Consider the following 11,920-nt stretch of genomic DNA (forward strand, 5'->3'; position numbering starts at 1 on the left):
TTTTGTGTAAGGTAACTGGAAGTAAGGCAAAACAAGCCAAAACTGCCAACTAGGAAACATACAATAATTTCCAGAAGAGGTAAAGAAAGCCTGGGCTAGATTAGTGACAGGGAAGGTAAGAGGAGACAGTTGTGACAGTCACAGAAAGAATGACGGACTCTGGTGGCTACCTAGATGGAAGTTTTTGGCAGGCTCTGGTGGCTCTGGTCACTCTGGTGGCTCTCTTAATTGTTATAAGGGCTGATCACACTAACATATCCTAGCTGACTCCCAGAAGAGAGTCACCAGAACTGCTGCAGTCTTTCTAGAACTCTTGAGACCATGAATAGGCTGGGGTCATTGTGGCTGGCCCAGTGTCAGGCCCTGGCAAATTGAACTGCATCCATCCGTAGAATTAGAAGTGCTTCTGCCTTATGGAGACCGGAGGCCCTTTCTGAAATGGGGCAGCAGCTGCACTCCTGGGGATGATTCCTCACAAGAAATTCAACAGGGAAAAAATAAGCTCTCTGCACGGCATGAAAACGCTTATTAGAGCATTATCGATAATAATGGTATATTCCAGTAATAAAGGAAATGAATAAAACAGAAGAATTTAACTTAAATAGCTCCAGTAAGGGGCACCTGTGTGGCTCACCAGCTCTTGATTTCAGCTCAAGTCATAATCTCAGGGTCCTGGGATCAAGCCCCGAGTCAGGCTCCATGCTCAGTGTGAAGTCTGCTTGGGGACTTCTCTGCCTCTCCCTCTGCCGCTTCCCGTATTCTAGTGTTCTCTCTCTCCCTCACTCTCAAATAAATAAATCAATCTAAAAATAAAAAAAATAGATAGCGTTAAAATATGATCATTATGAAAATGTGAATGAACATTCATAAGTAAAAAAAAAGAATCTTCTTTTTGGGAAGCAGAATTAGATTCATCTTTTGCTTGGAGTACCTTCCCCTTGCTCACAGTAACTAAACTGTGATTATAGAGTAGTTAAATATGTAGGCATTTGGGCAAAGCCCGAAAAAACTTGCAAACGTGAACACATTTTTCTTAGAGAAGGTCAGCATTATGGAGAAAAGGGGATTTCTTTTTCAAAATTGTCCCAGTGAGAGACATTGTAGCATAGAAATTAGGAGAATGCCCTCTCCAGCCAGATCATTTGGGTCCTGGTTCTGCCACTTACCTAATGGATGGCCTTTGGCAAGAGTAAGACTTCTCAGTGTGGGTTTCTTCATCTGTAAAACGGGGTAATAGTCCCCATGTTCGAGAGTTGTTGGGAGGCTTAATCTATGTGTGGAAACTCTTAGAACAGCACCTGGCATGTAGTTAAGTATTCTATAAGTGCTAGCTACTTAAACTGTTATTTATAATGTAATAAAATCTTTTAAAAATTGGCCAATCAGCACTAATACTTCTGTCCACCCTCTAGACCTCAGAAACATCTTAGCATATTTGGACTGACAGCTTTATTGAAGTTACAGATAATAAAATGCACCCATTTTAAGTGTAGTCTGGTCTTTGATAAATGTATACATTGATATAACCAGAACATTCCTATCATCCCTACTTCATGCCCCTTTCCAGTCAGCCTCTCCCTACCCCACTTATTTCCAGACAACTGTTGGTCTGCTTTATGCTCCTATACATTAGTTTTGCCTATTGTGGGATTTCATATAAATAGAATCACACAATATGTACTTTTGGGTCTGGCTTCTCCGGTCTAACATAATTTGAGATTCATCTATTAGTTGCATACAACAGTAGTTGTTCCTTTTTGTTGCTGAGAATTCCATTATACGGGTATCCCACAATTTGTTTATTCCTTCACCTGTTGATAGGCATATGATTCTGAAAGCAAAGTCTCCTTTGCAATTTTATAGCAAAACTATCCTCTGTGCTTTACTCTTCCTCTCTGGGGAGCATTTCTGTGCAGGAATCTGAAACCTCCAATTTCTTCCCCAGGAACTGGGAACAAGAATGAGGACAAGCTCAGTAATGGAGAACATCAAGGGATATACCCAAGAATAGTGTCATCTACTTCTGGACTCAGAGTCTCAAGAAACACCTTTATATCACGTTGTCCAGAATCTTAAATTAGAAAAATCTCAAGACAAGCCCTTGAGGATGGGGAGCTGGATACCACTCCTAGACTGTGAGCTCGCTGGAAACCTGTGTCTAGTGAGAGACCCTGTATCTGCATTGACCACAGTCACAGTCAGAGCAAGAGCTTCTGGCAGAGATCCTCTCTGACCCATCATCTCTGAAGTCATGCTGGTGAAAAGTCTTACCTCCATCCTGACTGTAGAAGACATTTCAGCCGAAGTTCCAACCTACTCTAGCACCAACAGAGTCACCCGGTTGCTAAGCCCTACGAGAACAGGGCCCATGAGAAGGGGTTTTCTCAGAGTGCATCCCTCATCCAGCACAGAAAGATCCACACTAGTGAGAGGCCCTGTCACTATCCGCAGCGTGGCAGTACTTTCTGTGGGAGCTCCATCTCATTAAGCACTAGAGAATTCACTCTGGTGGATATATATCTATGGGGAGTATGGCAAGGGCTTTACAGTCAGCTCTCTGCTGCTGGCTCACCGAGGAGTGCGTACTGCGCTGAAGCCTACGTCTGACCTCAGCACAAGAAGGCTTTGGGGGATGGGTGGAAGCTGATGTCCTACCCAGGTGAGCAGCCCTTCTGCTGCTTTGACTGTGTGACAGCTTTAGTCAGAAGACCTCCTTCACCCAGCACACTCATCTACATACAGGGGAGAAGCCTTACAGCTGTGGGGAGTATGGGAGAGCTTCAGCCTCTGCACCGAGCTCAAACACCGTGTGGCTTGTCACAAGCCCCAGGCACCACCTCAGGGCACGAGCCCCCTAGTCCTCCCTCTGTTAGAGCTGAGCGGAAGCCCCAGGTCCTTCATGTCCCTGCAACAACCTCCTTGTCTTTATCCTGCCCCTCCACCAGTGATTGATGCTTCCACCCCATTCAGTCCCCAGCCTCTAATCATGTCCATCTTTCCCAGACTCCTCCCCTCACACCATCCTTTGACCTCCCTGATGCCTCCATTTTCTCTCCCCAGTATTTATCAGCCCTCCCTCCTTCCTCCTCCACTCGCCCCTTCCCCAGCTCTTCCTCTGCCTCAGGGACTCCTGCAGAGTCCAGACTCCAAGTTGACCCTCCATGATGAACCAGAAGCAGCAATGGCTGCCAAGTTTACCTGTTCTGACTGTGGGAACAATTTCCCAGCCAGCAGCAGGCTTCTCCATACAGGTGAGCAGCCTTATATCTGCTCTGAGTGTGGGAAGCGCTTCACCCAGAGCTCCTCTCTGATCCAGCAGAGAAAGATCCATTTAGCGGAAAAGCCACACTTGGGTGTGGAGTGTGGCTGTGGGTCCAGTCAGCATGTCCACCTGATCAGCCACCCAGCAAATGCACTCAGGGGAGTGGCCGTTTGCAGTACCAGTGTCTCCAGTGCGGGAAAGCCATCAGCCAGAGGTCTAACCTCGCCAGATGAACCCATGTGATGTGGCCCTAGCTGAGCCCTTTGATAGCCTGGCAGGTAGCCCTGTAGATCAGTGATTCATTTCCTCTCCTCTAGCCACACTACCTTATCAAAGTCTTTTTCTGCTGTCTGTCTTCCTCCGAAATGCTGAAGGGTTTTGCTTTGCTCAGCTCAGCCCTGCTTTGTTTTGTTTTTCCTGAATTCCTCTCCTTTCTCTCAACTTCACAGTTTACAGAAGGATTTAGGGAGATGCTAAGCAAAGGTATGTTAACTGAAATATGAGTATATTCTCAGTATAGACAAGGATGATATTAAGTGATGTCTTAATATCAGCGATTAATACATTATTTCTCTTGTGCTTTTAAAAAATTATTGTTGGTTTTCCCAACAATGTGCTAGTAAAAGTGGGGGAAAAAATGTGGAGTTACCCTGTGAGAATTCAAACTGTGGAGATGTCCTTAAAAGCATCACTCATCCAGTGTCTAAGCCCCAGTGTTGATTCCTCTTTCATAGCTCAGGTCCCACCAGGCACCACATCCTATTTGTTCTGCTTCAGAAGGTTTGCTCAACTTTGTCCCCTCCTCTCAGTTGCCAGTGCTGCCTCCTGAAGTGCAAACTCTTGTTTCCCTGGCTTATTACAAAAGACCGCAATCAGCCTCCCCTGCCTCCAATCTCTGCACCCTGTTTCATCATCCATATAACCCACCAGTTCGAGTCCTCACTTACACCCCGAACTCCAATACTAAATCTGATGTCATTCCTCTGCTTAAAAGCGTTCATGCCCGCCACCCCGCACCCCAGAGTGGCCTACAAAATAGAGTTCAGATGCTTCAGCACACCCTGCGGGGCTTCTCACGTGGCATTGCCCTACCTCCACACCTTTACCCATGACATTCACGCCTCTTGCACCTGTTCTACTTCCAACTACCTAGAATGCCCTCCCCCCTTTTCTGTCACCTAAACTTGTCCTACTTATCATAGGAGCCCCAGCTCCATTGAAAGCTTTCCCAAACTCTCATACCATCCTTGGTCTGGTAACTCCTGCAGTGGCGTAGTGAACCGTCTTGAGTGGTCTGTCTCCTCTAGTAGGCTGAGCTCCATGAGAGCAGAGACTCAGGCACAGTGCCTGACTCATAGTAGGTACTCAATAAGTATGAATTAAATCAAGGAACCACTTCCAGTTGCTCAAGTTTTTTATCCTAAAACTTGGGTTTCTTTTACTCTTCTTATCCTCTCAAGCCACAACATAGACACATTTGGAAACTTAACCGAAGTGATCACACCCAATCTATGTCTTCCTAGTCCCTGAGTCTGCCATTCAGTCATTCCATGGTTATATTTATGGTGATACCAGAGAAAAGCAACTGAAAACAACACTGTTTACTTGGGTCCAGTCCGTTTCATCCACACATCTGTAATAATGAGCTTACTAAAAATTGACAGGATGATCTCATCCAATTTTTAGCAGCATCAGTGATAGTGCAGAAAGGCCTTCAAGTATATCTTCAATAATCAGCATTTTTGATGGCAAAATATGAGTTTAGAAAATATCTGAGATTAATAAGTCCCTATTATAGGATCTCTTTACCCCCTGGCCTCGTGAACCCAACACAGAAGATGTGAGATGAAGATCTCATGGGAACGACAACTTCAAACTCTTGGCCTGTGGTATAACTTCAGTCACGAGACCGCCTGAGCACAAGAGTGCCTGGCTCAGCTAAAAACCTCAGTGTTCCCAGCATTAGATACAGATTTCAGAGAAATCCAGTCACAGTTATAGATTTATTTTTATCGTATAATGTTACATTATTATGAAATGCAAGAAGAAAATAAAAGTACAGACTCAACCATTAAACTTTTAGCAAGTTGGACTACATCTCAATGTGTACTTTATTTAATTAACTTCATCTTAACCAACCCTGGACTCACTTCAAGTGCCCATTAAGTTTCAGCTACAAAAGAAGGCAAAAAGTTTCAATAAAACAGACCATAGTACAGAAATTAAAAATTCATTGGTAAACGTTTAGAGATAGGATGTAGTTTCACAGAAAATGTTTAGCAATTAATGAAGACTTAAAGCCCCATCTTGTTGTCATTTTATGCAACTGAAATGTCTAAGGGTACAGATCTTTCTCAATTCTGGTACATCTTTTTTTTTTTTTTAAAGATTTTATTTATTTATTTGACAGAGATAGAGACAGCCAGCGAGAGAGGGAACACAAGCCAGGGGGAGTGGGAGAGGAAGAAGCAGGCTCCTAGCGGAGGAGCGATGTGGGGCTCGATCCCAGAACGCCGGGATCATGCCCTGAGCCGAAGGCAGACACTTAACTGCTGTGCCACCCAGGCGCCCCAATTCTGGTACATCTTGATCCAAGGGTTCAAATCTTATGAACAAGGCTAGATCTATCCCTGTCTCTCAGGTCTGCTCTGAAAAATGGCATTAGGATTGGCTTTAACCTAAGGTTCCAGCCTGAAGCTCTAGCAACCCCAGGGCAGTTGAAGTACTACTACATCTCGGTGGTCCAAGAAGTAGGTCCCCAGATTGACACTCATGGACACGTGTCCCTCCCAAACCAATTGCTATGGTTAGGAGGACAGAATGTTCTGGTTTGTCTAAGGCTGGATCATGTGGCCCCTCTTAAAGCTGGAGGACGGAGTCAACCCCACCAGAACTAAGAACTGAAAATGAGAAGGGAGTGGTGATTTTATAAAGAAAACCCAGGGTGTTATTACCAGAAGAAGGCATATGTTGGGCAGAGACACAAAACAATAGATGGCCACCGTAACAAGTTTCACCTGCTCCAAGGGCAGAGGGAGCTAACAGCCCCTTTTTGGACCCTATCATCCTATTGTCATTATCTCACTAGTGAACTCCACCCTGATTCTGTCTTACCTCTAAATCCCTTCACGTTTCATCTCCACTAACTCATATCCTGTATCCTCCCTTTCTGGGACAATTCTAATTTCAGATGTCCTGTCTTAGGCCTCCCCACAAACAAAATTTATGTTCAGTAGATCAGAAGTTGGATTGATCTTTGCTTTGGACAATATGGTCATGGTATGTAGAATCCCAGGAAAGACAAGGGAAACTGACATGGAATTGTCACTCCACACCCTTCACCACCAACAGCTGCGGCATGTCTGAAAAGGGGCTGGGATGCTGCCCACTGGGGTTTACTTAACAACTGGTAAGTTTGTGCTCCCCCCTGCCTAAGGCAAAGAAAAACCTAAACCCCTGGAAACTAGACGCTTTGGAAGCAGCCCAATTACTTGATTGCATGAGAGAGATCTTAAGGAATAAATAATGGTGGGTACAAAGAGTGAAGGAGCTGCTCTACACAGATCAGCTAGGGAAGTGCAGACTACCTAAACAGAAGGCTGAGTACTGGACAGGGGCACCCATGGGGACAACATAGCAGAGGAGGGCAGCATCTCTCTGGGCATTCACCAAGTACCAGCAAGAAAAATTCTTCATGGAAAGTTCCAAGCTGAGACAAAGGGATGGGAATGCCCAGGCAATGGTTCGGCAATGACCAGCAAAACTCTGAGTGGAGGGAGAAGAGCCTAGAATGTTTTCAAGTACAAACACCCTTGGTCATTTGCTTTTTCCAAAAGCCATAATCATAAGCTGAGGGGACTGTGTGTGGAGGGAGATGCCAAGTAACCTGAACTGGAATAAGGCCCATCTTCTCAGCAGCAAGTCCAAACTCCAACCGGGAAATAGCAATCATAGGAAGAATTCCATTATAGCACCGTGAGGGCTCTGGAATAATTTAGAAGCACTATATAACATTTGACTGTTCAACAAGATTACTTAAAAAAAAAACACACCTCAGAAAGTTAAGTAGAGGCTAGTGTTCCGTTTCAAACTAAGAGGAGGAACAGCTATGGAGCCCCTTCCTTTGATATTTTTCTTTTATATATTCAGATTAAGTACAAAAATTTTGTTTTTCTTTTATATATTAAATTCATATTAGGTACGTCAGCCCTGATCAAAGCTGAGGCATCCTGTTGGATTATAGTTCTGCAAAGGCATTTATAAAGGGTTAACTATTGTAACATGGTTGAAGCAGTCAGTAAAAACATATTTTTAGAACAACTGCTTCATGCCAGGTTCTGTGCCGGTGCTGAGGACAGAACAGTGAACCAGGCAGAAATTAGGCCTGCACTATCGTCTAGCTTTCTACTGACCTGCTTTGATACAGGGCTTATACAGGTCTCCCCAGGCTTGCTTCTTTTTCCTCCAAGTAATCAGATTTTTCAGACTGAAATAATATGCTTAGTGGTAGACACTTGTCAAGTCTGTGGCTCCCCAGTATCTTTTGAACTCTTCTTCTGTTTGGGGATTTTTTTTCCAAGATAGAATTCCTGCCTCCTTAAGGTATAAGGCAGAACTCAATTTACCAGCCTTTCTTGAAGCTCGGGCATAGGCAATGACCTAGCTATCGTCGACTGGGGTGCACGTCAACTCAAGGATGCAAGCTTCGTGAAGAATCCACCTTCCAGAGGATGTTAGGGTAGACGAATCTGGCTTTCCAGGGCACCATGGGTGAAGTTTTTGGCATCCAGAGTCCAGCAGTGCAAACTGTGGTGGGATCTCATGGCTGCTGGCCCATAGAACAGCTTGTTTCTGGCTGCACAGATTAATGGCCTCTCTGTCCATACCAGAGACACTGTGAGCCACTGAAGATTTTCAACGGCTTATCTTTTTAAAACCAATTAGAGTGAGTTCTGTTCTTTGCAAAGAACAGTGACGAATACATATACTGAGCTACCGTTTCATGCCAGACACTAAGCTGGCATATTCCTGTGTTACTTTACTTACGTTTCACAAATTTCATTTAAGGTATAAATTATTATACATTGTACAGATGAAAAAACAGATTCAAAAGAACACTTAATTCCTTCTACAAATAGTTATTAAAGACCTACTATGTGCCAGCCCCCAGAATAGAGTATTGAAGGAACTAGTTCTCTGCAACTATAAAAAGAATGGCATATTGGGTTTTTTTAAGTGTCCCTTACCAAAATAAGAGGTACCAAATAGCAGCTGTCTGGAGAGAAGGACCTCACGCCAGTAAGGTCTCATTTTAAATATAGAAAACCCCTAAAAATAGCCACCCACGTTACAGACTCAACAGGTGATTGGCCCGAAAAGAGGGGAGGAGGATCTAGGCCTCGGTGAAGGAGAGCGAGAGGACAGTGTACTGGTTCCAGCTTCTCTCACCCACCGCGATGGCTCTGCCTCTGACGTCCTTGAGTCGGGGCTTGGCGAGTGCGGCGAAGGGAGAGCACGGAGGGGCAGGAGGTGAGTGGGGCCGGGACCTGACCCTGTGGCTTGCCTACCTGTACCCCTCTCCCTCCTCTGTGGCCTTCCAGGGTCCTACGACACCCCCACTGGCCAGCCCTCCCGCTCTGACCTTCAGAGGCCCTGGCCTCCCCACTTCTGTCTCATCTCTGCTTCCCCCCTGCAGCCAGAACCTGGCGCCTCCTGACCTTCATGCTGGCACTGCCGAGCGTGGCCCTCTGCACCCTCAACTCCTGGCTCCACTCGGGCCGCCACGAGCGCCCCAAGTTTATCCCCTACCACCACCTCCGAATCCGCACCAAGGTATGCTGGCCTGAGACTGCTGCCCCCAGGGCGGGAGCGAGGGTCAGGGGGGCGAAGGGTGCCCGGATGTTCCTGACAATCCGCTCCCCCTCTCTTCACAGCCCTACTCCTGGGGAGACGGCAACCACACTCTTTTCCACAACCCCCGTGTCAACCCTCTGCCCACTGGCTACGAGCAGCCCTGAGGCCGAGGCATAGGCCACCAGGCACAATAAAGGTGTGGAAGCTGTGTGTCCGCAGGCTCCCTGGGGATGGTGGGGGTGGGGTGGGGAGCGTCCGAGGGGCTCTGCTGCCGCAGGCACACAGTGTGTTCTGTGCTCCCCTTGCTCTTCCCAAGGCCATGATTTGGGACGTGCTCAAGGGGAATGTCCTTGATGGCTAGGTGGGAGATCCCCACCCCCCCTTCTTTTCTCTTACCTATTAATAATTAGGGCTCTGGGCTGTCAGGGTCTTTCACATAACACCGAATCCTCACAGTAACTCTGGGAACAAGATATAATTTTGGTTCCCCCTCTCGAGAGGAGGAATTGAGATTCTCGGAGATTAAATGACTTAAATGAGGCCTCTCCTTGGAGGCCCTCTGGGAACTCAGGGCTGCGACCACTTTTTGCCTGACACACACTGACATATCTGTGAATTCTGGCTTTCTGGAGACAACCTTGATTTCAAACAGAGGACCTCCAGCCCTATGTGTGCGGCTTCCTTCCCTAATTTTGGATTTGGAATAAGTCAGCCATTCTCCCTGCCCACCCTTAATCAGTCTTCTCTATTGGTTTGGGACATCAGATGCTCCTTTTTGAAAGCCTGGCTCTCCCAGTCATTGGGAACCTCATTCAAGGGAGATATTGGTTCCGACAAGTTCAGGGCATTTCATTCCCCTCCTGGGACAGTCCGCTCATTTGCCATTACGAGGAGCTTGAAGCCTGTGCTGAACTCCATGAGCAACGCACAGAGTTCCTTCCTTAGCTTCTCCCCTGATACTACTCATAGAACCATTAAGGAAAGATTCTCTCAGGCCTCAGTCACCCGAAAAAGTGAGAGAATGTTTTCTGGGCCCACAAGCAGGTTCCCCCAACTCTTCCAAAACAGGACTCAGGTCCCTGAATTAAAGCTCTTTCATTACAAGAAGAATGTGTTATAAACATCCTCATTTAATGTGGCGATTCTTCATATATATGAAAACTCATGCTGGCTGCATGTTTGCGTCTGTCAAAAGCGAGCATTACCGAAGCGCTGACAAATATGTTAAAACATAAAAACCTTTCGATGCCTTGAGAAGTTGGCTTAGCACCTGATACGTTGTTCAGACCAGCTGAGGTCTATACAGACATTTTCCCCATGGAAGTAGATTTGTAGGCAAAGGCAAGACCAGTCCGTGGGGGTAGAGACAAACAGAAAAGTGGATTATTAGGACAAAGGCAAATCCGGGGTCTCACAGCTGGCATCCTCCCCACTGAATGTCGCAGTGTCTTCAGCTTTCTTATCCAGCATTGTTTTGTACCGACGTTTGAAGAAGCCAAGCTGTGAAGGGAAGTAAATCAGAAGAGCTGGGTAAGAGGGCAGGGAAGAGAGCCGGGAGTAGGAAGGAGCTGAGAGACAAGAAGAGAAGGGAAATAAGCTGACTCGTATTTGTGTTGCCAGAACGCTTATGTGAACAACAGCCATCATGTATTATCTACGATGTGCAAACACAGCAGTTATGCATGAAAGCTACAGTAGAAAAGCATAAATTCACAGGCAGGCCTACACACACACCCTATTTCATTTCTGTCTCACTTCAGCTCTGTAATACAGGCAATACTATCATTTCAAAAGTGAGGAGACAAGCTCACAGAAGTGGAGCAACTTGCCTGACATTAAAGAGTGAGTCGTGTAGAGCCAAAATGTACACAGGGGCCTGCCTGATTCCATGGTCTGAGTCCTTCCGGCTATACCACCCGGTCCCTGGAAGGCCTTGGGTTAGATGCTGGTGGTGGGGAGAGTGGGTTGAAAGCACTCACCTTGTATAGGATGGCTGTGATGAGAGCCAGCAGCAGCAGTCCTCCCACAGAGCTTCCCACAATGAGGGGAACAGGATCATAGACCTCGTAAGCTTCAAGCACCATCGCCGTCTGATTTGTGAATGAGAAAGAATCAGACTCCTTGCTGTTCCAGACTCTTCCCAGGTTGCCCAGGTGCTTCCCATCCTTCCTTTGCTCCAGGGGTGAGATACAGAAGCAGTCGTGGGCTTAAGGACAGCTCTGCTGCTGGTGGGCCTTCATCCTTCCTCCCTCCAGGCTTCTGAGCCTCCCACACAGCACCACAGATTTAGCATTAGGGGCCCTCTTTACCAGCATGGCCACTCCTACCACAGAGTCGCTACCTGAGTTCTCAAGAATGCCTCCTGCCCTGGCAGCTGGGAGTACACGGATCTGTTGAACGTGATTTCAGCCACAGTCATTACCAGTACCTTCTTCTGCAGTGTCTGCAACACACAGACAGAACGGGGGGAATAGTTCTAGGAAGAGGCTCAGAGTTGGAGAAGTCTCCTGGCTTGAGGATGGGCACAGACACATCTGGTCCCACCCGAATCCGGGCGAGGGACTCTGCTGTTGGGCCCACACACCTGGCTGACCCAGCCGAAACTGAGGTTGCCCTTCAGGACGAAGTCCAGTTCCTCCTGGATGCCAAAGGAGGGGAGGTCGCAGCGGAACCTCAGGCAGTCAGCGATGGAGCAGTTCTAGGGACAGGAGAGGAATGACGTTGAGGAGGGTCTTCACTGAGGCAAGAACCACAGGAAGAAATGAAGTCTGTCGGGTTTGGGGTGGGGAATAGATGCGCAATTAC

General features: G+C 46.8%; 2 protein-coding genes across 3 annotated transcripts in view; one reads left to right on the forward strand and one right to left on the reverse strand.

The window, feature by feature from the left end:
- The first annotated feature begins 8,640 nt into the window (after positions 1–8,640).
- Positions 8,641–9,325, forward strand: LOC100479689 (cytochrome c oxidase subunit 6A2, mitochondrial). 2 transcript variants are annotated; one of them, XM_002925805.4, is made up of 3 exons: positions 8,669–8,791; positions 8,958–9,094; positions 9,196–9,325. In XM_002925805.4, the coding sequence occupies exons 1-3, from the start codon at positions 8,719–8,721 to the stop codon at positions 9,277–9,279; spliced, it is 294 nt and encodes a 97-aa protein (XP_002925851.1). In that variant the 5' UTR covers positions 8,669–8,718; the 3' UTR covers positions 9,280–9,325. The 2 variants fall into 2 exon arrangements, with proteins under 2 accessions (XP_034525964.1, XP_002925851.1); XM_034670073.1 differs by having other exon boundaries at positions 8,641–8,791; positions 8,958–9,325.
- Positions 9,326–9,471: 146 nt separating this feature from the next.
- LOC100475345 (integrin alpha-D) overlaps positions 9,472–11,920 on the reverse strand; it is a 22,212-nt gene continuing 19,763 nt past the window's right edge. Inside the window, exons 21-24 of the mRNA XM_034669548.1 lie at positions 11,700–11,813; positions 11,457–11,558; positions 11,095–11,205; positions 9,472–10,615 (exon numbers count right to left, since the gene is read on the reverse strand). Of these exons, the coding sequence (XP_034525439.1) occupies positions 10,502–10,615; positions 11,095–11,205; positions 11,457–11,558; positions 11,700–11,813 (441 nt within the window). The 3' untranslated portion in view covers positions 9,472–10,501. The remainder of the gene's footprint in view (positions 10,616–11,094; positions 11,206–11,456; positions 11,559–11,699; positions 11,814–11,920) is intronic.

The sequence above is a fragment of the Ailuropoda melanoleuca genome, chromosome 10, assembly GCF_002007445.2.
Source record: "Ailuropoda melanoleuca isolate Jingjing chromosome 10, ASM200744v2, whole genome shotgun sequence".
Classification (NCBI taxonomy): Eukaryota; Metazoa; Chordata; class Mammalia; order Carnivora; family Ursidae; genus Ailuropoda; species Ailuropoda melanoleuca.